Raw genomic sequence first — 25,488 nt, 5'->3', positions numbered from 1 at the left:
TTGTGTGTATAAGATGTATATAAAACATAAATGCATTCTGTGCTTAGATTGGGGTTCTATTCCCAAGATATCTCATTAGGGTATACAAATAATCCAAAATATGGAATATTCCGATATAAAAAATACCCCTTGTCCCAAGCATTTTGGATATGGGAGACTAAACCTGTACCATGCCATGGGGTTGATGTGAGTCCACAGATGCAAATGGTGAGTTTTTGCATACAGCACATGTGCTGCCTGTAACTACAGCCACTTTCTGTGTGACTCAGAATCACTCCCAATATGTACAGCTGTATTCTAAACAAAATATTACACCTTTGACGTTCCAGAGACATCACTTCTGATTTGCATTTGCGATAACTTTTTCTACACTGTTATTTTAAGCTTAATTAAATTGATTGACTAAAGGTACACGGAATGATATATTTTAACAATAACATTCAACGATATATCGTTCATATCATTCCGTGTGTATGCAATGCACGACCAACGATGCACGCTCCCGCTGGCCGATAACGATATCGACCATCATCCATGCATGCAGGCCAACCTGGACGATATCGTTATCTCTCCATAGGGGTCCGCGATCGTTGATAGTTGATGGTGTTTTGGTGTGTGGATGAACAATATCGTTCATCCAGCACACCAGTATTTTTAAAGGGAGATCGTTCAGCGATATCGTTATCGCTGACGATCGTTCCGTGTGTACCCAACATTATACAACAAATCTGTCTGAGCTACCACTAGGGTTTGAGAAACTCTGTTTAAACTGTACTAGTAAAGGCCCACCTGGGCCATGTCCAGACTTCCAAGGACTGCCCTGAGCCATCCAACTGGTGGTAGCGACGGACTTTGTATTTCCAAAGTTGAATGGGATGCAGTCAGGATGTCTATGGTCACAAAACTTTATAGTGCATGTTTTGTATTTGTTTGGTGTAAGAGGTAGTTTATTCCTTACATAGGTTTCAGTGCCGTTAGAACCATTTCCTACAGTACCTTAGGTCCACAGATTTGTTGATCCCCTCCTTGATGGTGGAGTATTTCAAATGTTGACGAGATGCATTCAGGATGTGTACAGTCACTATGTCTACAGTGACTCCATGTGATGCATTCTGGATCTACAGGCACTTTGCCGACAGTGACTTTATGTGATGCATTCTGGATGTCTATAGTCAGTATGTCGACAGTGACTCCATGTAATGTATTCTGGATGTCTACAGTCACTAAGTCGACAGTGACTGTATAGACATGAGAAAGCTGGGGCCGGGATCCCAACATGGTTAAAATCCTACTTACAGCATTTTTAACATGCGGAGATTATTTATTACTTCAAATATGCTGCTTTAGGAACATTTTAACCATGTTAGGATCCTGCAGGTTTCTCGTGTCTACAGAGTCACTGTCGACAAACAGTAGTGACTGTAGATAAGCCATATCGATCTCAGTTAAATTATAACCTTTTTTACACTATATATTAAACTTACAGTTGACATCTGAATTTTTAATGGGTCACTCTATGACACCCTTCCTGGCAAACTGTCCACAATTTCCTGGACAACAGCAGGCGGTAGGTTTTGCCATTCTGCCTTAAGTAGTGTCCAACTGTGACACTGAAGAAGGTCGGCCTAGAATGCACCCGTTGCTTCAATTTGTCCCAGAGGTTCTCAATGGGGTTAAGATCTGGACTCTGAGCTAGCCAGTCCATCCGGGTTACCGCCCTGGAAACATGACAGGTGGCATTGTCATCCTGATGAAAACATGTGTTATTTCCATAGAATTGCAAGTGGATGGGCCTTCCTACAAAGTGTTCTTGTCGAAACCTTCACATTAGTGGCCATTTGGAACTTGTGTGCAATGGTATGCATGGTATGCATATCGCTTGTGCAGGCATGTCCAGTCACTTTTGCCTACATAGTGCAATTTGGTTAAATACTGTATATTATAAAGTGATGCCTTTCTTTCCTTATATTTGCAGAGGAATTGTTTTCTTCCAATCATGCTTTATGGTGGTCACCAAGTGAAAAATTATTGAGCTATGTTGAATTTAATGACACAGAAGTACCAGTAATAGAATATACATTTTATGGAGAAGAATCTCAACAGTATCCACAGACCATTCATATTCCATATCCTAAGGTATGTTATCATCTGGGCGACGGTAAAACTATGCCCTCTAATGCAACAGCAATGATTTTCCAAAGAGCAGATTGAGACATTTAATAATATAGGGCAATGAGCAAAACTGTTCTGTAACTTGTAGCAATCAGTCAGATCTTAGTTTTTATTGGCTAGTAATTAGCAGCTATAATCTGATTGGCTGGTCTGTGTTACATCACATTTTAAGGACTTTGGACCCTAATATAAATTCCAAGAATTATTTAATTATTGTTCTTGTGACTGCTGGATTCAGAACTGTTATCCAAGCATTAGTGTCTTTAAAATATGAGGTTCAGTATAGGTTTGTTTAGTATGCTCTGTGCTGAATACAGAAACATATTTTGTTTAAATCTAAACTTTCAGATTGTTTGCTAAATCTGTCCTCATTTGTAAATCAATAACATGCTGTAAACGGGTAAACGTGATGTAGTCAGCATCTCGGCATGCGGGATGCCAGCGGTCTAAATACCGGCGCTGGAATCTTGACGGGAACTCATACCCAACCCTAAACGGGATGCAGTCAGCTTCCTGGCATGTGGGATGCCAACAATCTAAATACCGGCGCCAAAATTCCAACAGCTCCAGTATACCGACCATCGGCATCCCGGCTCCAGTATCCTGACCGCCGGCATCCCGAAGGTAAGTATCGGGGGTTAGGGGAGGGTTAGGTTTATGGTTAGGGGTTAGGCACTAGAGGGAGGGTTAGGGTTAGGCACGAAGGGGGGAGGGTTAGGTTTAGGGTGCAGGGAGGGGGAGGTTAGGTTTAGGCACTAGGGGTGGAAGTTAGGGTTAGGCACCGGGGTGGGAGGGTTAGGGTAGTGATGCAGCTGTAGGTATTCTGACCAGCGGCATCCCAACCACCTGGAGCTCATACCCAACTCGCACAGACATACATAGAGCTTCAGTACACACCTAATTATTACTGTACATACAATGCAACTTTGCTCAAGAGGGAGCAAAGTTGACTTTCGCTATCTTTGAGGTGACAGATTATTTTGGAGTATTGATAACCATCGATGAATGATATTTCACAACTAACAATATTTTCGGTTTGATGGCAATGATTTTTCCAATCAATGGCATGAGGTCAATGGTAGCCAATATTGTTTGCTTCATATTAATGATGTTTTTCCAAGTTTCCTGTTGCATACACTACAAGGAGAAATGTATGAGCTGGTGGCAGAGCTCCTTTGTGCATGCAATTCTATCCCGCACATTTGGGCAAATGCGCACAAGTGTACCATCGTTCACTCAAACCATGCTTTATTAACGATGGCTACCCCTACCTGCCATTGTTAGGCATGTAATAAAGGCATCGAAATGGGAATGTTTCAAGCCCTCCCTTGCAGTGGCCAACGCTGACTGACTGAGAGTTTTATTACATTATTGTGCATCGCACACCTTACCTGTGTCACTGACTGCTCCGCTTGGCACACCCTATGCAGACAGCCGCATATGGCAACAGAGAGACAGAAAATATTGAGGAAAGAGCAGCCGTGTGCTGTACTTGGCTCCATATTTGCCTTAGTACATAGAGCCCATAATTTGTTATATTTTACTGGATTTGTTTTTGGTGACTGGTCAGCTTTAAAAATAATTACCCTAATAGTTTCGTTATCATTCATATTTTAAAAATAATATTTTTTATCACTGGGCTTATAGTACCATACCTATACATTTGTCAAGAGAAATATACAGATTCACAATACATAGTCAGAAAACACTAATTATACTGATTAATAATACTCCGCCAGGTTGGTCTGCCAGAAAATTTTGGCACACCTCATCTACGGCTCTTGATAACTGATGCTAAAACATCAGACATATGTTTAAGGGATCCATACAGTGAGCTTAAAGGAAAATAGCCAGTACGTGTCATTACCCAGAATGCCCAGCGGTAGCTGTGGCACCATATGCTGTGTTTTTCTGTATGAAGGCAGGTTTGTAACTACTGTACTTTGGGACATGTAAACATAGATACTGACAGTAGAGGCATTTTCCTTTCCTTTTACCCAAGAAGGCGTCTTGGCTGGTGGCTCCGTTTTTCTTGCAGTTTTCATTTTTCCATATGTTCTTGTATCAGTATGTATAAATTAACCACTGCAATACCAAGTTAAAGCAATACTCTGGATAAGTTCTTTTAAAGAATTACATAGAGGGTGACAAGTATGCATTGTATTATGTCCTCGATTCAGACCCACTCGCTAGATGCGTTCGCACACAGCGAAAGTATCCAAATCCACGATCGCACAGCAAGGCAATAGCATGCCCACTATGTCTTAGAGTGTGATCGCTCTGTGTATGCAGACGCCCATAGCCTGTCTTAAGATGCCCACTTTACCACGTCATGTCAAGGAAGTGTATGCAACCATCAGTAACATCGAGTACCATCGGAAGCGATCGCAGCACTTGTGGCTGACCATACCCTACCGCAAGCACTGTGAGAGATTCAGTGTTATTTTCAACCCAGTGACGTGTACTATGACACTGCGTCTTAATTAGGCACGCCTCTGAAACGGTGTTGAGATGCTCAGGCAAGCCTGCGTTCGAACCACCACTCCCCCCTGTTTTCATGGACCATCCCCTGTCAACACCCACAAACTGCTTGTCCTGTCACTCTAGCTAGCGAGCTGTCTATGCGCAGCGAGCAAACGCTTCACGATCGTATGGACTTGTTCGCGCACGCATGTGCAGATTGTAAAAATCGGATGGCTGCATGCGAACGCAGCCTAGTGAACAAGTCTTAATCGGGTGCCGAAATCCCGACAGGTAAGGATCCCAGCACCAGTATCCCGACTGCCTGCATGCTGAAGGTAAGTATTGGGGTGTTAGGGGGAGGTAGCGGGGTTAGTGTTAGGATTAGGGTGCGGTGAGGAAGAGGTTGGTTTTAGGCATTAGGGGGAGGTTAAGTTTAGGCATCGGGGAGGGGTTGTTAAGTTAGGGTGCGGGGAGGGGGAGGTTATGCATAGGCACTAGGGGGGGGGGTGAGGCACTGAGGAGGCAGGGTTAGGGTAGAGGTTAGGAAATCACTCACCGTGTGATCCTATGGGTTGTCGAGATTTTGGCTGTCTGGATACCCCTGTCTGTATTCTGACTAGGGGCATCCCGACAGCCGGGATTTCATACCCAACCAGTTACAAGGACAGTGGAGTAAATGTAGAGATGTGCTTGGCAGGTCTGCACTGATTGTAGATCTTAGATGACAAAGCAAGCTTCATAAAGTAACACTGAAATTTGCAACCAATATCTGCTTCATGTACACTGGGCCTTATTGGGATTTGTACGCAACCCCGATGGTTTACAGAAAAACCCGATGGTGGGGCCCCTGCGCAGGACCTCTTCTCCACATGTGCAGAATGGGTCCACCATAATCGGAAGCAGATCCGCCTATTCGCAGCCTGATTAACAGGCTGCCCCCATTTCGGGGTGGGGAGCGGGGTGACCGTGTCTGTCCCACAAAATGGAGCCATGTTGCCTCTGTTTTGTGGGAGTTCTGAGGCTAGGGGGTCTGCATCTTTGGATGCAGATTTCCTGGTCCTGGCAGAGTGAACAGACTGGCCTTCCTGAGGAACCTGCGGGTTAATCAGATGACCGATGTTCACGCAAGTGATCCGATCCGTCTTTGGACGCAGCTGCTGATCACAGAAGCTTGCAGGAGTCGTCTGTTTACACAGGTCGCCTCCTGCTGCCTTTGCATAATAGAGCACAGCCACTATGTAAAAAAGATGCAGTGGCTGTGCTACTCCGTGCAAACATGAATCGGGCCCACAGGTACAATGAGTCCTAATTCTGCATTTTGGACTATTAGTTTAGTCGTAGGTATTTATGTTGTGAAGCATAAATAGAAAAAAGTTTCTATCTGAGTTGGCCTTGCATGGGCTAGTCATAGAACTTCCTAGTAAAAGACCACTTTCCAGTTTGGCCAGCCAAATTGTACAGATCCAGCACACCCACATGAACGTTACCTGAACATGGCCACACATACAGTAATGCAGTAATTATCTGTCAACCAGATTTTATTGGGTTGCACACACATTTTCCAATCTATGTAGACTGCTCTGGTGTATGCAGTTGATTTTAGTGTCACACAGTGTAATCTTTTCCAAAATGTCCAATATCACAGTCAATAAGTGAGCAGCACTGTTGGGTCAATGCTTTCTAATCTAATAAACTTCAGTTATATGATTGTACTTTTTCCTTTCCAGGCTGGAACTAAAAACCCAACAGTGAAACTATTTGTTATAAATGTAGAATCTCCTATATCCTCTTGGGAAATTATTGCACCACAGAACATAAGATCTGGGTAAGGCGTTAATTATATAATTATTATTTTGGTTAACTCATCATGGAATAAATTTTAATCTCTAATAGCGGAAGGGAACTTGTAGAGTCCATACTAACAAAGAAACCCAAAAACCTATTCTTGTCTTTGTTAAGACACACCAAGAAAAGTGACTGATATAATTACAGAGGAAAAAGAGATTGTGGTCCATGTCTGAATTTCCATCTTAAATTATAGAATGAACAAAGGCTCCCAAAAATATGACATGTAAACAACAAAGGTTCCCAAAAATATAACATGTAAACAACAAAGGTTCCCAAAAATATAACATGTAAACACAATAGAGTTCTAGAGTAGTAGCTGCAACAGCAACAGGTCTGAAAGCTAAGTTTTTATTTTATGTGATCTGTGACTTATTGGAAGTTTAATAAGAAGATTTGATTTCTTTACTTTAGTGCTCAGTAGGAGTAGGCAAGTCTGCCTGTCCTGTTACAGAAAACCTGATTATATTAACTGTAGCTCTTTCTCACCATGGAGAAAGTTGGGCTGATTAGTTCTCTATATTTCTTATACTTCATTTCCTCTATGTTTTAGGAATGTTTCTTTTTAAGCAACCCTAATACTTAGCATCAGATATTATTTGATGATACTGTACCTATCTTCTTAATAATTTTGTCCCACTCAGCTGTGGATAATAGGTATATAGACAGTGAAGAGTGATGTTTGAACATTATATTATACTAGTTATTTTGACCCATCATTTGCTGGGTCACCTTCATGTCTCTCTTCTCCCATCTTCCTTCCATTTATCTCTCCCTCTTTCTCCCATCTATCTCTCTTCCCACTCTACCTCACATTTCTCCCATCTGTTTCCCTCACATCCTTCCATCTCCCTCTTTATTCCTTCATTCTCTCCCTCTATTCCTTCCATCTCTCTCCCTCTTCCTGTTGTCTCTCTCTCCCTCTATTCCTTCTATCTCTCCCTCTCACATCTCTATCTCCTTCCTCCTCCCTATTCTTTCTCTCCCATCTCGTTCTCCTTTAATTCTCTCTCTCTTCCTACCTTCTCTTTCTGTCCCTCTTGCAGCTCAGGACATTTTATCCCCCGTGTGTGTGTGTGTGTGTGTGTGTATGCGGGGGGGGTAGGTTGGGGATGGATTTGGAACTTTTTCCTGTAGGAGCTGCCTGTTTTTGCACTTTTTCTCATAGGTTTTCTGGAGGAAAATAGATGCTATGTTTGTCAGGCAGCCAGTGAGAGCTGCTAGACTGACTCATTAGCTGGATATGTAATAGATCATTAATTTAGAAACACTTATGTGTCCTGCATAAAACTCCAATGCCTGCTGATTTGTCTCTCAATGCAGTCATGGAACTTAGCAATGTCTATAGCTAACCTAACAAATTAACTGTAGGGTACAGATGGTGGTGACCGTACTGAAGAATTTACCATACCTGGTATATTAATCAAAACTGATTACAGAACTTCTTATTTCAACTAGTCCATTGAGTTGAATGTGCGTAGCTGCGACACGTCCACCATGTTGCAATACAAGATGTTCACTAAAGTGCACTCAATCTGTTCCACATCCACTATATAAAAGATATGACCTACCATAATTACTGTTGGATCATTAGGGGTCTCTATACTGATCCTTGGAGATAGATAAAGTGGCTGGAGATAAAGTACCAACCAGCTGATTGGTTGGTACCTCTCATCTCTCTCCACTTTACCTTTCTCTCCAAGATATCTACCCCTTACTCTGAATATGTTTAAGTGTAGAATATTTGATGTTACCAAATGTTGCACACTGGATTCTATGCTACCCATCAGTTTAATTTTGTTTTGTTTTTTTAGTTCTAATGGTTGTTATCTTAAGACATTAATTACAATCAACATGCTTTTATTTAGTATTGCAATAAGTGACATGTAAAATGACTAAATGAATGTCTATGATTAGAAATATAAATACAGCTTGTAAATAGCAACAAATTCAGTATGATACAGGAGGAAGCAGTAGAACGGTTTGGATGCAGTTAAAATAGTTGCAGTGCACCCTCTACTGGTTAACAATTAGTACAGCCACACTGTTTCCATGATATTTATTAAATTAACAGTTACAGTTTATTAATAGTTTTATATATGTTTCACTGAGAATATTTGATCGTTCACATCAGTCCTTATCCCAGTGGAACTTATAGTCTTTATTTTATAAAATGCAGACACATGCTAGAGGTAAGTTTTCCCATTTCAGTAACCACCTAAATGATACTGTATGTAAGGATATATATAATATATATATATATATATATATATATATTGTAAAGATGTGTGCCCAGTAAAATAAATACCCATGTGACTGCAACACAGCATCCCTATGTTGTGAGAGTGAGAAGGATACTCAAAATGAAGCTAGAATTTCATTCTGGACTTAAATGTATTAAGATTTAGGCATAAGTCAAATGTATTCACATTTCTCTGTGATGATTTCAGGGACTATTACTTGAATGACATGACTTGGACAACAGATGAAAGGTTCGCTGTCCAGTGGCTTCGAAGGATCCAGAATGTTTCCATACTTGACTTCTGTGACTTTTTAAATGACACTAAAAAATGGGACTGTGGATTAGTGCCTGTATGTTTATCATTAAGCTTTATGGTTTTCTTATGAATATTGTACTGAATGTAACAAATATATACAGTAATCAGACTTGGATTGCCAACGTAATAATGAGAATAGTACTTACAGTAGAGCTCTGCAGCTCCCTGCCCTCTTACGTTCAAAATTTTCCCCAAAGCCCCTAAAAGTAAATATTTGCCTCCATCTGTGCCAGGTTTACATACCCTGATCCTATAGGCACACAAGCTACTATAATCCATGTCTCACGCACCTGCCACCATTTACACTGAACATTCTGTAGCTATATTCTGTAATACTGTGTACACCAGGCGTATTCAACATGTGGCTCTCCCACTGTTGCGGAACTACACCTCCCATCATGACCTGCCAGTTTTGCTATTAGGGCATGGTAAAAGCATGGCAGGTTATGCTGGGATGTGTAGTTCCGCAACAGCTGGAGGATCGAATGTTGGTGTACACAATTCAGTTCCACTAAACGTACCTCATTCCATCAATTTATTTTTCTTTGCTAATGAATGAAACTAAAGTTTCCTTAACTGTTGTGTAGGAACAACAACCACCTGTCATTGTCTGTCACCACAACCAAACACAGATCTACCATGTCCTGTGGGCTTCACCCACTAAATTACATCATGAGGGGCAGATGTACTAAGCTCTGGAAATTGACAAACTGTAGAGTGATAAACTAACAGCCAATCCGCTCCTGCCATTTTTCAAACACTGACTGTAACATGACAGTTAGGAGCTGATTGGTTGGCAGTTTATCACTCTCCAATGTATTACTTTTCAGCGATTAGTACATCTCCCCCTAATTGTTATTTGTAGGTGTCTGTGTGTGTGAAGATGTGCATTATGATCTTTAATAAAAGTCTGCAAACACATGTAGTACACGTCCTGTATAAAGGCAGAATATATTTTTTTTTACGTTTTGGATGGTCTAAGACGCCTTTTTATCAATTTTGTGAATAACACATCTTAATAAAATTGTTTTTGGAGCAGTTCATCATTGCTCCTGATCTAGGACAGCACTTGTGAAAAGCTGTTGTCCTATTCAATCAAAAGAGTTACTGTACTGTACTTTCGCCGCTGGTGGCACTGGCAAAGTTTGCATTGCTGGGTTCCGTCCTGGTAGTGTTACTGTGCTTACCAGACCTTAGGTTAGATATGTGCACTGTGAAAGCCAGAGGGGTGGGGAGAGGTAAATGGACCCCTCTTTAACTCTGGGAGCTCTTTGCAATAACAAAGAGAGTGTTAACCCCTTCTGAAGACAACATTAGCTGATGTTTTATGGAGGTGGTGTTATACTCCAATTCTGCAATTAGCTCAGGAGGTATCTGCATTATTTCTTGTGTTCTATTCCTGTTAAATAAATCTTTAACTTAATTTATTGATTATCATGTGGAAACAGCAGTTTTTGTATTATTGACGGGCAGCTGGATTAAGGTCCACATGGGCCTGGGGCTGAAAATGGTCAAGGGCCTATTGCGGAGGAGGTGTGACCAGTGCCATGTGGGTGTTTACACCAGCTACAGTATTGGCCCCAATGTCTCCCTAAATACATAAAAGAAGAAAAAATGCGTCAGTTTGTTAAGAAAATGAAAATACAATTTACGGCCGATCGTGTGTACAGCTGGTCGTGCTGATGGGCTTATTTTTATGTGGATGCCTGGAGCTGTAGCTCCATTGTTAATCTGGCCCAGGACGAGAAATTTGATACATAGCCCCTAAATCCTCATTCTGACATAACCTGTTCCCTTTTAAGATTGGATTATCCTTTTAGGGTACATTACAGAGTATTTCCTCAAATAGCATCATCAGCAAACGTAACATATGGAAACTGACATTCATATACAGAAATTATGACATTGATTCATTGTCCTGCTATGTGTGAAGTGTTTGATTACTATACTGTATGTGCAATCAAAGAGCATTTCAGTGCTCAGCATATATGCCTGTAGTGTGTTGCAAGATAGATTATAGATGAGAAGATGCATATTATTTGAAATGAGCTGTGAATGTAACATTTAGGAACATATAGCCGATATAGAAGTATTTTCAGAGTCACAGTGAAATTCAATAAGTCACAGTGAAATTCTCCCTATTATCGGGTGTTTCTGTTTTCATGTGACTCTACAGTATTGCTCTAGTCTTCATACGCCCATTCCACTTATAGAAAACATTGCTTTTCTTCCAGCCCCTGTCAGGGCTTTCTAGTCTTGTCATCCGGTGATTTGTTCACTTCCTTTGCCTGTGAAGATGACAGAGCATTAGCTATTAAGTACATATCCAATAAAACAGCTTTATGCATTATTCCCAGAGAGAGAAAATAAACAACTTTACCTAATGGTATTAATATATGGTTTAAAAGCAGTGAGAAGGCAGTACAATAAAGCTATTTATTTAGTAAAAATTGCATGACTGTAAAACACCATAAAATAAATAATTTAAAAGACGACACATATGATACAAGCTGATTTAATGAAAATATAATGTGTTTCGTTGAAAAATACATGCATGCCTGTTACGTCTGTATTTGATTGTTGTGTCTGTGTTTCTTTTTATCCAGGATATTTATGAGCAGAGTCCCACTGGCTGGGTTGGAAATGTAAGTATTAATTTATTGAAATTTTTATACATTGATATACTGTATGTACATACAACATCTGTCAGAAACGGCTTACAAGCTAGTTGTCGTTGCCTCGGACACAGGAAGATAAGGTGACATTTTGAAAGTCACAAGAGGCTGATACTGCGTTTCTCCAGCACTATTCCTATTTAAGTCCGGCGTAATTAACCCTGCGTCGGGCGCACCTCTGGGACTCCCAGGTTCGGGCACAGTGCGCCTGACAGGCGCCTGTTATAAAATCGTCATTAGCACCTAATTAACTCAATTCTAACGCTCTTAATCAGTGACCTTCATTAGGATGTACAAAGAGAGAATATATGGAAATCTGATTCACAAAACCACATTTATTAACCTTAAAGCAAGTAAAACAAAAATTACTACATTTTAAGAGGCACAGTGTGCCTAAGAGGCCACCCTGGACAAATCTACATATTTCTGTAAAATACCCACAACCTATGTAATATTCATTCATAAAATGAGCAAAATACACAAAATTGTGAGAAAATAAAAATAAATCATTACCTTCAAAAGTTGGGCGAGATCGGGCGCAATGATCCTGAGAGGCCAGGAAGGTCACTACAGCACGCCATGCAGGCGGCGGGAAAACTGACTAGTGGGGTTTCAAACAGCACCTAGAGATAGGAAGGTACTAGGAGGGGCAGGCCCCTGCGCCCCCTTGCGGCGGAGAGGTGAGCGAGAACAGCTTTGTGGCGCCTGTCAGGCCAGCTGCGCTGATGCAGGGTTAATTACAGAACTGCATAGTAGAATCATGATACTGCATATAAGCAGCTTAGGAAGTGCAACTCACTTTTTTAACTACAGTTGTATATTCTTGATTACTGTTTATGTCATTTTAAAATACAATATATATTAATGTAGCAGAAATAGATATTACTATGAATGGCTTCTTCTTATCAGAGCCCCCAGTAACGCTCCTTTATGCAGAGCCCCCAGTAATGCCCTTATGCAGAGTCCCCAGTAATGCCCCTTTATGCAGAGCCCCCAGTAATGCCTCTTATGCAGAGCCCCCCGTAATGCCCCTTAAATTGTGGCCCCAGTAATGCCCCTTTATGTAGAGCCATTAGTAGTGCACCCAATAATGTCCCTTTATGCAGAGCCCCAATTAATGCCCCTTATGTTGTGCCACCAGTAATGCCGCTTATTCTGTGCACCCTCCCAGTATAGAACACGCCCCACTCCACCTGTCTGTGCAGTTCTTCTTACCTTTCTTCTCGACGGCCGCTGGGCATTGCTCCAGTCCTCGCCGTCCCGCATAGATGCTGCCGCTGACTGGATCTAATTAGATCCAGAGCGGCAGGCGCAGGCTCCGCTCGTCATGACGTAACCCACGCACTGCATCACTGGGAACGCTGGCCTCTGAAGCGATCAGAGGCTTCAGCTTGCTTCAGAGACCACTGTTGCCAGCCTGTACTGCCCAATCAGAGCTGTTCTCCGATCATAGCAGGGTGTGGGCCGCATATTATATATATGGGGCCGCAGAAATTGTTGATTCGGGCCACATGCGGCCCGCATGTTTGACATGCCCGTGTTACAGCATTATTCCAAAGTGGAGTACGAAATCTTTGTCCTCAAAATTCTACACACAATATCCCATAATGACAATGTGTAAAAAGTTTTTTTGAGATTTAGCGGCAATATGTGATAGGTTGTCTATTTAGTATATTTTCCAGTTTAATTACCAGATATATTATGAAATATCAAACACAGAAAAAACAGTAGAAACATACAATTTGACATCTAGTTTGCCCATATTTTTATTCCTGATAACCTCAGAAGCTACTGTATTTATTTCTTGGGGGGTATTTTTTTTTTTTTTTTTAGATTTAGCGTACTATTATGTCTATCTTATGCTTATCTACATTTTCCTATTACATTAGCCCCTATCACCTCTCTATGAAGTTTATTTCACCTATCTATCACTCTTTTAGTAAAGTGATTTTCTCTGTAACATTTCTATTAGACCTACTAAAGAAGCAATACTAATTGTCTGTAGAAGTAAGGTGCAGCACTGCAGGGCATGTATATATGACTACAATCATTTGACTATCATTAAGCTTTCAACTTGTTTTTAGTTTCAGCCTGAGAGTCCTTTTTTCACATCAGCGACAAAATTTTACAAGATCATCAGTGATCCAAATGGCTACAAGCATATATATTTCTATGGTTTTAGGGTAAGTAGCTGACACAAGGGCAGGAATGGGAAATAACTGGAGGGAGAGGAGAATGAAACAGAGAGGAGAGAACTGGAGGGAGAGAGAATCAGAGGGGAGGATGAAAAGAGCTGGAGAGAGAGCTAGAGAAAGCAGAGGCGTTTTTAGAGAGGAGAGGGCCTAGGTTCAGGCGCCATGTGGGACCCCTCCTTTCTGGCAGCACAGTAGACTCTGGCTTTATTGTCCGGGGTGTACTGTGCATGTGCAGGTCTCTGGGATCATGGAGCCCGTGCCATGTTCCTGGAGACTTCTCTACTGTGCATGCACAAAACACCAGGAAAATGGGCGCACCATTTTCCTAGTGATTTCTGCTGTACTGCAGCGCTGACTGACGTGGGACTCTGGAGAGGTAAATATAAGTTTGGGTGCAGTGTGGGCCCCTTGTACTCATTATAGATACGCCAATGAGATAAAGACAGAAATACAGAGTATATAAAGAGGACAGAACCAGAGGGAATGAGAACATGAGTGGGGCAAAGAACTGAAGGGAGGGAGAATCAGTAGAAGGTGACAGAAGAGAGAACTGGAGGGAGAGAGAACCAGAGGGATAGTGGGAGACTTGGAGGAAGAGAGAACCAGGCAGTGAAAGAAAAACAGAGGGAAGGGGAGAGAAAACCACAGTGGTGAACCAAAGGGGAGATAAAACACAGAACTGGAGGGAGAGGTGGTGAAATGCAAAAAAAAAACAAAGAACAAAACCAGAGAGGAGAGGTGAAGAGGAATGAACCAGAGAATGGGCAGATAATGAAACAGACAGCAGGGGAACTGGAGAGGGAACCAGAGTGGGCAGAAAATAGAGAGAGAGAGAGTAAAAAAAATTGGGACATTGGGAAAGAGATATGGAGAGTGGAGGGGAGCTGGAGAGAGATGCAGACACAGTGAGAGTAGGGGCTAAGAGGAGAAAAAAACTGGAGGAAAGATAATAGGAGAGGTAGTAAAAGGAAAAAAATTGAGGGAGAGAACCAGAGAGGGGAGAGGAGGAAACGCAACTGGAAAGTGGGTGAGAACAAAGAGAACCAGAGAGAGATGGAGAGGAGAGAGAACTGGAAAGGGATCCTGAGAGAGAAGGGAGAGGCAAGAGAACTGAAGGGGGAGGGAGGAGACAGTACCACAAGGAGAGAAGGCAAGAGAACCTGAGAAATAGAGTGCCAGAAATAGTAAGGATCAAAGAGTGAAGGTGAGAGATCCGGAGAAGAGGAGAGAGGATGGAGAACCACAGACAACTGGAGGGGAGAGACTAGATAGAGTACCAGGGTTGAATAGAGGGAACAGAGATGGAGGAGAGAGTGGGATGTGGGACACCTAAACTCTGGTCCTGAGTATGAGGCAATACATGTAGGGTCTGATTCAGAGGTGGACACTAATGAATGTATGGCTGCGATTTCTTTTGGGTTTGCAGCTAATATGCCAATGCTAATCTCAGCCTTCCCCTTGTATACTTGCAAGCGCCAGACATTGCAAGCTTTGAGACGCCCACTTTCAACATTTATGGACAGTGGAAATCCGCTGGTGTACCCCAACACTCCACCATCGGAGCACCACAGTAATCGCCATCAACACTTACAACGCATGTCTCCTTCTGAACTTTCTCTAATCATGGCCTCTGAGGCCGTGGCTCTGTGTTTAAGAACGTAGCTGTGATCAGTCATACATCTATGACACTCCATAACACGCCCATGAGATAGCTTTTTTTACATTCAAGTCGCCTCCCAGTAACCTCCCAGGAATGCCCATGGCTGTCCAATGCCAGCTCTATTACAGGTGATACTGGGTTTGATTCACTACCATATGCAAATCGGCAGACTGTTGCGTTCTGCGTATGCATCGCAGTGCGCGAACTAGCCACTGTGATCGAGATGGCGATCAGAGTGACTATGCAGACCCTTCACAGAGTGATTGACAGGAAGTGGCATTTGTGGGTGATGACAGGCGTGCCAGTTGCAGGGGCGTGCATGAATTATCCACTGCGATGGCCTACACAGAGGTCTCATAGCGTTCGTGGACGTTAGCAATTTCTGAGTAATGTCAGAGCTTGTGCAAGTGTGCATGAAGCTACGATGGTAATCGATTGTATCGATGGTTTTGCAGTCTTGCTAAACTTTTTCGGATGTGTGCTCAGTAAAGTGGACGTCCTTTTGTAGTGCTGCGAGGGAATAGCGATCACAATGTATTAGCATACTATCGCAGTTGAACTGCGTGCGTAATCGCAATTGCAGCAATCCGTAGTGAATTAGGTCTACTGTTCACAACAGTGGTCTCTGCATACACTTAGTGATACACATGTGCCGTAGGGGTTTCTCAGACTTTGTGCATGTGCTGTAGCTGCGCAAACATCATCACATCGAGTCCACCTCTGTATCAAGCCCTTGATTACTGCAAAACCTGGAACTTACCATGGTTCTGATCACGGTTGCTCACCTTTACTCTGACTTACAGTACTGATACCGATTGTTGAGGTTTGTTTCATAATATGTAATTTTTCAACCACTTTTTATTTTTAGGTCCCAGTTCAAATAACCTCAGGGGAATATGAAGTGACCAGCATATCTAAAGTAACTGATAGACATATGTAAGTAATAGTCCGTTTTACTTTTCCATTTTTTTTAACCCTGCACTAGCTGGTTTGTTGTCAGAGATGGTTAACACACATTAAACATGTCTTCTGTATTTACCTAGAAAATCTTCTTTTATATTTTTACTTTACCAAGAAAATGTATAGAGAATTTTATTTTAATACAGTGAAACAAATGTATTTTAAAACTAGACAAAGATTAGTACTACACTTTTTATGATTATTACTTTATATTCCTTAACATTCATTAGTTAACTCTTGAAATATATCCTGAATTATATTCTGTGACTTCTAACATGTATAAGGATGCCAAATGTATGCATTTTATTTGATGGGTGTAGCACATAACAAAGAGTGTAGGTAGATATTTCTGTGTGTAAAATTTTCTTTTTACTTGTAATACAAAACATGCTATTACATAGGCTTTAAGTTGTGTTAAGTTCAAAGTTTATTATAGAGCATGAGAATGCTGTCTGCCATTGAAGGCGCAAAACCATCGGATCTCCACAATTGATTCTAAAACCAATGTACATCGGAGGCAAATCATCAACCATCGATTGTCAATGACCAAGCTTAGGTCAGATACACATATTTTCAGTCCGTTAGGACATTGGGCCTGATTCAGAGGTGGATGCAGAAAAAATGTTTGTTTTAGTTGAACGTTTTTTTCCGACTGCGCAAGTGTGCACCAGCGCAGTTGGGCATTGTTCACATATGCAAAGTAGGCGTCGCAGGGTTAGCTCAGTCAGACGCACAGAAGTACACAAGAAGAATGCTCAAGCTGACATTTGCATATATTCGCACCTTCCGTGAGAAATTGCAGCCGTGCGTGAACTGGAAGTACCTCTGAATAAGGACCATTGTATTCATGGGTATCTCCCAAGTCTTTGTCATCCAGATAATTAGACATACAGGGGCAGATGTATGAAGCTGTGGAGAGTGATTAATGACCAGCCAATCAGCTCCCAACTGTCATGTTACAGGCTGTGTTTGATAAATGACAGTTGGGAGCTGATTGGTTGGTCGTTAATCACTTTCCACTTGATCACTTCCCAGAGCTTCATACATTTGCCCCCCTGTACTGTATATGATTTTATTTATTTATTGTATTAGAAGGGGTGGAAAGCTTTCAGGTACATTTGGCAGGTTTCTGTTAAGTACAAAAAAAGTTGAAGAAAACAAATGAATAATTGTATTACAGATTTCTAGTAAAGTTAAAAATTAAAAAGAGGCTACAAATAGCCCATACATGTCATTTTAAGGATTCATGTACAAAAGATATTCAGAAAAAGCTAATGTAACCACAGTGTTTTATTTTCTATATTTTAGATACTATATAAGTAATCAAGGATTCCCATCCAAAAGGCATCTGTACAAGTAAGATAAGTCTAAATGACATATTTGGTCTTGTGCTATATAAATAAAATACCAGGCTACTGTCAGAGTACGTTATGTAAGATATCATTGGCTATAACTACATGTAATCAATCAACCACATTCAGCAAGCACTTAATCTGCTCACTTACTTTCTGGTATTTAACACATAATAGGGTTTATTTATGATCTGGTAAAGCAGCCTTAGTGCTGCAAGTAGTATACATAGATTTGTACTACAAAAAGGTGTGAGCAAATCATGTTAGGGAAGAAGTAGAGACTCCACATATTTAAAATATTTCTTTATTTTACGGGGTGCAACATTTTTTGTGTGACCAGTGCCTGGTGGCCCCCTGTATTTGGCTTGCAGGATGCTTAGAACACGGTGTGCTTAGGATTCATCCAACACTCATCTGCCAGTACCTGACTCCTCTTGTATGTCATTGTGATGTTGTACAGGCCCGTAACTAGGTGTGTGCGAGCAGTGCGGCTGTGACGGCACCCTGCTTCCAGAATCTCTGCAGCAGTGCCGCCTGGAGCGTCCTTAGAATGCTTCAGACGGTCACACCGCTGCCCTTACAGCTCGCTGTAATCACCCGCTCCCGGCGCCGGATGCAGGCCACGCCCCCACCATGTGATGACAAATGGAGGGGGCGTGTCCTTCCCCGGGCACCTGGAGCGCTAGCTACGGCACTGATGTTGTATGTGTCAGAGGCAGGGGGTGGTGGGGGCAGCCCATGGCCCATAAGTGCCCTGCTATAGCCTGGGAAGTTGTACATACAGTAAATAATGAATAATGGGTCTTAAGTAAAGCAAAATTACTGTAATTGCTCCTGCATTGCATACACGGAAAAGGAAACTATGGTGAGTTATGTGTATCTCTGAGGCTGGACCTTCCCTATCCGTACGCTTGGTTTTATAGTCGTCATCGTTATGAGTGCACATTTGGACCAGTCCTATACCTGGTGCTAAAGATTTGTCAGAAAACTGGCAGATTTGTATAGTCACTGTTTTGCATAACCCGCAATCCTGTTGTCAAGCTCTTTCGTAACTTTGCCTACATTTGAATGCCCCGTTAACACCCAGTTGCGTCCCTTCAGCCACTAGTGAAGATGAGATTGAGTTGCATGCATCTCTGCATCACCTGTATGTGCATGTACTTGGTTTCAGAGCAATGCACAGTGCAAAGATGCGATGCGTCTGCGATAACTGACTTGGGCTGAGCTCTGCATTAACTCCAGTTGTATAAACTCTTTGCTTGGAATATTGTAGTCTAATCCGAGAGATTGGAAACTTTTATCGTCCACCGACCTAATCTACCAACGAGTGACTCTGGCAAAAATAACTGCGGACACAAAGTTGCTTAACCAGTGGAGTGGTTTATTGATGTTACATGAGATGCAGTTGTACTCACTATTATACACACTGGTTGGATGGAGAGGAGCTTGAGCAGAGCGGGGTGTTATACAGCTCACCAGCCGCAGAGTGTATGCAAGTACTGTGTAGCGGTGCAGGATCACTGAAAAGCATGGATACTGCATGGAATCTCTCAAGACTCAAGGTGCTAAGTGGAAGATTTGCGTACCCCACTGGTTTTCTAACAGAGTGAACGAGATGGCGCCGTACATGCGCAGTAGTAGTCTTGGCGGTAATCTTGGTACAGGGAATGAAGCCTCCCTGGAGAAGTAATATAGAGTCTGCGTAGTAGCCCTCTTCATCTTCAACACATCCCCCTTTTAAAACATAAAGAAACAATAAACAGTTGTCTGGATATAAGACAATGTAACAGGTGTTGAAAGCAGGGACAATGTGCAACAAAGAACAAACATACACTGAAAAATGGGAGTTTAAGTAACAGAGTCCTGGAATTTTGATTTAGGCCTGGAATTCTCCCAGACCTGGTGACAAAGAAAGGGACTAGTGGTGTGGCCTGTGTCTGAATGGGCAAGGGCATTGGACTGTACTGCACCCCAATTGGTGCTTCTTCAGGTGAGTCATTATACATGATGATGGGTGTTCTGACACCTTCAGTCAGAGTCAGATGAGGTGGAGGTGACATGCATATCAGCACTTAAAGTTATTAACCATAGTTTTATACCATCTGGCAAACCTAGGAGTGGTTTGACATTACTATCCATTATATGAAATTGCAGCAGGAAGTTTGTGGATTGCAGCGTTGCCAAGTCCATAGTTCCTGGCCACCATAAGCAATTAGATGCACAGTGTGAGAACAGTCAAAAGGTGTTTTGGGGTTTGTGCTCTGGAGGAGTTCACGTGACGTGACGTTATACTTGGCAGCAGTGTAAAATTGTCTTTTGATGGCATTATTTATCTCCTTATCTATTATGTTGGTATATTTTTTACTTTTTTTCAGCCCTGAGGTCAATAGTCTCGCAGTGGAGACCGGTGTCTGGGGTGTTTTCTGGAGGAGAGTCCACAGTGTGAACTCAGTGCCTGTAGCTTATGATAAACAAGCTTTAGGCTTGTTTGTCACCAGCATTGCAGCGTTTATTGAAAGCAGGACATGTGTGGCGTTCATGGGAATAGCCACCGGCGCAATTCGCACAATGTGATTGTTGCTGTTTGTGTTGCTGAAGGATCGGATACATCACACTGTCCATTGCACTTATTTTTGGACTGCTCATACAGCATGCAGATGTGTATAGCAGTTTCCAGTAGTATTTCTTCCTCATGTAATATATGTATGCGAGTTACATCCTTCTATGTTCCACAGACAATCCTGTCCCTGATGAACTCACTTGCTCATGCACTATAATCAATTTTTTTTTTGCTGTTTTTTTCAAGCTGGTAGCATATGACAGGTCATTATGTTATGCAGACAGGACGGGGACACCGGCACCGAGAAGTGCAGCACTGCCTAAGCGTCCCGAGGACTCTCCGGATGGCTGCACAGACAGCAGGGTGCTTTCCTGGATCTTCCAAAGGATGCCTCAGGCAGCACTGCTGCAGCACTACTGGTTGCAGGGTGTTATGACAGACACCCTTCTAGCCAGAAGCAAGGTCCATTGGGCAGCAGCGGGGCATGGACCCTTATGCTGGCCATACACGCTGCAATTATCGGGACGATCCGCCCGATATCGGCGGATCGCCGTGATAATTGTAGCATGGGGGGGAGACCGAGGGTTAAATATTGCTCAGTCGGGCATGCTGGATTGTCCAGCATGCCCGTCCGATGCGATATTTACCCGGTAACTGTCGGCCGCATCGGGCAGTGTATGCCCAGCGCAGCCGACAGACAGACATTTCCTGTGTTCCTTCCTACGGAAGGAACAGGGAAATGTCTCCTCCCCCGGGGGCGGAGCGCGGATGTCGGGCTATACACTGTGTCTAACAGACATTTTATCTGGCAGTGTATGCCCAGCATTAGATACTGCACCACTGACCAATCTACCGAGCTAAATTATATCTGGTAATCACAATATACATTCATATATATTAGAATGATATATTATGCCAAGGGCCATAACATTGTTGAACAGCACCTTGTGCCGACCCCACCCCATTTGCATGTAACGTCATGATGTTGCGCATTGGCCAGTTGCACATAAAAGAACTTATTTATGCCCATATTCATCTGGTTTACACCAGGCATACAGTATGTAACTTTTTCTTTTGATTGTAAATTACACATTTAGGAATCAATAAAGAATTCAAGAATTCTCCATTACAGCAAAAACAAATCAACATCTCGCGTACAATGGAAACCACATTGCTGTAATACGCACACAAAAGTATATGTACTGAAATAGCAAATGAAGAACGCACCTATCACCACCAAGGGTGCTTCACAATCAGCCAATCGCAAAGCGATTCATTAGTGCTGGAGAACGTCATCATCATCTGATATTTGCACCTTCCCCTGACCACCAGCAAATAATATGGCTTTCGCGGGCATATATGCACTGGTGTCCCGTTCTGCTTTTGTCTATAATTGCGTGAACACGCCATTAAGTGCAGGGGGGCACATATGCATGCATCTTCTTTCTGTATTTGAGCAAAGCAATTTCATGCAATATATGTTCACTCTGCATAGACAGAAAAAAATCCTGCACAGGCAGGCCAAGAAGACTATTTTGTGGGGCACTCTTAAATGATTAAAGTTCATTGAATATGATGAATTAATTAATTAAAACATAAATTTTAATGATAGTCTTAAAATAATAGTTCACAAGACACCAGAGAGAAAATAATAGTTGTAGTTCAAACAAAAAAATAAAAAAATATTTTTATGTAAATAAATAAATCAATATTAAATCCTTTTTAATAATTGATTTATTTATTTACATAAAAATATTTTTTTATTTTTTTGTTTGAACTACAACTATTATTTTCTCTCTGGTGTCTTGTGCACTATTATTTTAAGACTATTTTTAAAATGTATGTTTTAATTAATTAATTCATCATATTCAATGAACTTTAATCATTTAAGAGTGCCCCACAAAACAGTCTTCTTGGCCTGCCTGTGCAGGAATTTTTTATAATTTTGCAATTTGTGACTATTGGGTGCACCACCAACAATATTTAATTTGCAAGGGAATATCCATTCCCAAGTACAGCTATTACGGTTGGTCTATTTTCATACTTATACCTATTATCATTTGCTTATTTACTCATTGTCCTCCTGTGCGGAATCTTTCTCCCACCCTTCCCTTTCCTTTTTTCTACACTCTGCATAGACCACTAATTGTTTAGCTATATATCACACACACTTTTTATAGGCATCACACCCAAAACGCAAGTAATGCAATTATTTTCGACAATAAACATCACTGTGCATGTTTGTGCGATTTCCCATGCAGTTTTATAAACCACTTTATAGGCACAGTATATTTGTACTGTACACATCCCAGGTCAAAAAACCAACAGCCATCTGCTGGTTAGAAAAAGTGCTGCTTCATGTCAAATTTTAAATTGTACCAAAACTGAACAAAAACAAACATTTTAAATAGTGGTTTGGAAAATGTGTACTTGGCCGTATCCCCCCATGTCTAGGTTTTATACAAAATACTTATACTCTCTATCGGCCGATGCATTCACATTCCACACACACAAATGCCTATCTAAAATAAAGACACGTACAACTGAAGTTGAAGTGAAAATGGGTCAGCTGTTATTGAAAGGGACTTTGACCTAAAACTATTTATTTTATTTAACTGATTTAAGCTAAAAGGTATGGTGGCAAGGAAAGAATGGCCAGCTTAAGCAATACTAAATAAAATAACAAAACAATGAGAACGACAAGGGCCATCAGACAAAGATGAGGCCAACTGCAAACATCCCTATCCAGCAACTCGCAAAGGGTGAGCGGGCCATCTGCCCCCACCCCTTTCGGGAAAAGTTACCATAACCAAAAGCAGCCAACTGCTGCCATATCCATCAACTTCAAGCACCAACCCAGCCACAGAGAAGATAAAGGACCCACGAGGACTGGTGATCACCTTGTTCAACGCTGTTATCCACACCTATCCTTCTCCATGACTTGGACAGCAAATGCTGTTCTGCAACCGGCCACCCCAAAACAAAAGCTGACAACCATAACCGAATTCCAGGACGGGAGGGTGGGCAACTTCAAAAAGGAAGAGAGAGCCTAAATCACAGTTACTATTGAATTGTTTAGGCAATTATTCGTTTAAAGAATAATTTAACATGAAACACAAAATAGTTTTCAATGGAATTAAATAAAGCAAATTGGTACCAAAGTGGGTTTTTTTTTTAGTGATCTCCCGATTCTGGGGTCTATTCACGAAGCCTTGGAGAGAGAAAAAGTGGATGGATCTAAAGTACCAACCAATCAGCTCCTAACTGTCACTTTACAGGCTGTGTTGAAAAATGACAGGAGATGATTGCTTGGTACTTTATCTCTCACAACTTTGCCCCTCTCTAAGGATTAGAGAATAGACTCTTTTGTGTTCCCTCGATGGCTGCATTGACAGTGCAGAAGATCCTTTCTCCAGCTGGGAACAAATATTGACGGAGCCCCTCCTCCATGACATCTCCATTAATACCAATTTTAAGTTTCAAAACTGCAACTAAATTTCTCAGTGTTACTAATGTTTCAATAACATTGTGTATATCGTGTGAAGAATGACCATAACATGTATATGTAGATGGTAAACATTAGTTCATTCCCCAACATTAGTTAGGAAAAGAACAAATCATTTTAGTATTTTTTATTATTTATTGCAAGATTATAGATTAAACATCTCCTTCACAGGTTACAGTTGGACTACCCTAATACTTTAAAATGTGTAACTTGTGATCTGCGTCCAGACAGATGTCAGCATTATTCTGCATATTTCAGTACGAATGCAAAGTATTACGCTCTGAACTGCAATGGTAAGAATTAAGTCTCATGTGCATTTCTTCCTGTATTACTTTGAATGCTCTTATGTGTATTTATCAGCAACCACATTTTTATGAGGAGATAATTAAATCACCGCTTGTATGTATCATTGATGAGGTACTGGGGCAGAACTTCCAAAAAAGCCCTGTCACAGCGAATGGCTAGAAGCAAAGTGATAATTACGGTTATCACATGCTTCCTGGTGCCCACCTGGCAAGTGAACTGCACATGCATTAGTGAGGGCTGACAGAGAGGGATCCTCGGGATCCCCCTCTGAAAAAATATGCAATAGAGTAACTCATAAGTTACTAGGGACTAGCACCATCTGAAGATGGCGTTAGCTGCCAGGGCCAAGCCCGGGAAGATATGCAAATGTGTTATTAGGGGGATATGCGGTCAGAAAAGGAGGGATCGCAGCAGATAATCTCTCTCCTACATCCGATATCGGCATTGCGTACACCTCAGAATCAGTCCCTTTAAGTGCTCAATAAAGTGACTGGTTTATAAAATCTGACCAGTAGACAAAAAGCTCAGATGTCCAAGTCACCTTAGGAAAGACTTGGGACCAGGGGCGTATTTATAATGGGTACAAGGTGTGCGGTGCAAGGTGCCCCTCCACCCTATTTGATATACTTACCTGTCCATCGGCCCGGCGGCGGCTACAGAAATCACCAAGAAAATAGCCACCGGGGCCATTTACCCCGTGATTCGGACATACGCAGTGTAGATGTCCCGGGAACACAGCGTGGACGCCATGTTCCTGGAGATCTGTGCATTCGCAGTAATCTCTGGCACAATGCCAGCATCTACTGCGGTGCCGAAGAGGAGGGGGCCCGATCGGAGCCTGCATACTAGCCCCCTTCCCTCATAAAGCGCCTCTGCTTGGGGCTTTATATTCTGCTGTGTGACAGGTAGCCAAACACTGTGTGCTTACAGGGTCTAATAATGTAATTCTACGTATGCTGACGCAAGGCTTTCAGTATAATAGATTGATTGTTAATGATTATAAATAAAGGTTTGAACATACTGTGTTTGTCTATTTTGTTTCACTAAACAGGACCAGAAATCCCTATATACACTCTTCAAAGGACCAATAATACTACAGATGATATAGGTAATTATCGGTTTCAAGTCGTCTACTCAAATTGTGCATACAGTACCTCTATCTAGGAGAGATTACTGTTTCTTAAATACCAGGCACGAAAATCAAATTCTGTCAATACAGTGATACATTTTGGATAGG

General features: G+C 41.8%; 1 protein-coding gene across 4 annotated transcripts in view; it reads left to right on the top strand.

Annotated features, from left to right (window-relative positions):
• Positions 1-25,488, top strand: part of LOC148521611 (dipeptidyl peptidase 4-like) — a 168,947-nt gene that overhangs the window by 113,637 nt on the left and 29,822 nt on the right. For all 4 annotated transcript variants that reach the window (XM_088474885.1, XM_088474886.1, XM_088474883.1 and 1 more), the window contains 9 exons: positions 1,976-2,136; positions 6,363-6,460; positions 8,931-9,072; positions 11,645-11,683; positions 13,798-13,896; positions 16,437-16,504; positions 17,837-17,884; positions 24,117-24,238; positions 25,303-25,359. In XM_088474885.1, the coding sequence (XP_088331011.1) occupies positions 1,976-2,136; positions 6,363-6,460; positions 8,931-9,072; positions 11,645-11,683; positions 13,798-13,896; positions 16,437-16,504; positions 17,837-17,884; positions 24,117-24,238; positions 25,303-25,359 (834 nt within the window). The remainder of the gene's footprint in view (positions 1-1,975; positions 2,137-6,362; positions 6,461-8,930; positions 9,073-11,644; positions 11,684-13,797; positions 13,897-16,436; positions 16,505-17,836; positions 17,885-24,116; positions 24,239-25,302; positions 25,360-25,488) is intronic.

This window comes from Taudactylus pleione, unplaced genomic scaffold (assembly GCF_031769625.1).
Source record: "Taudactylus pleione unplaced genomic scaffold, aTauple2 ptg000156l, whole genome shotgun sequence".
NCBI classification, from domain to species: domain Eukaryota; kingdom Metazoa; phylum Chordata; class Amphibia; order Anura; family Myobatrachidae; genus Taudactylus; species Taudactylus pleione.
The sequence above is the reverse complement of the archived record's forward strand: the minus strand, read 5'-3'. Positions and strand labels throughout refer to the sequence as shown.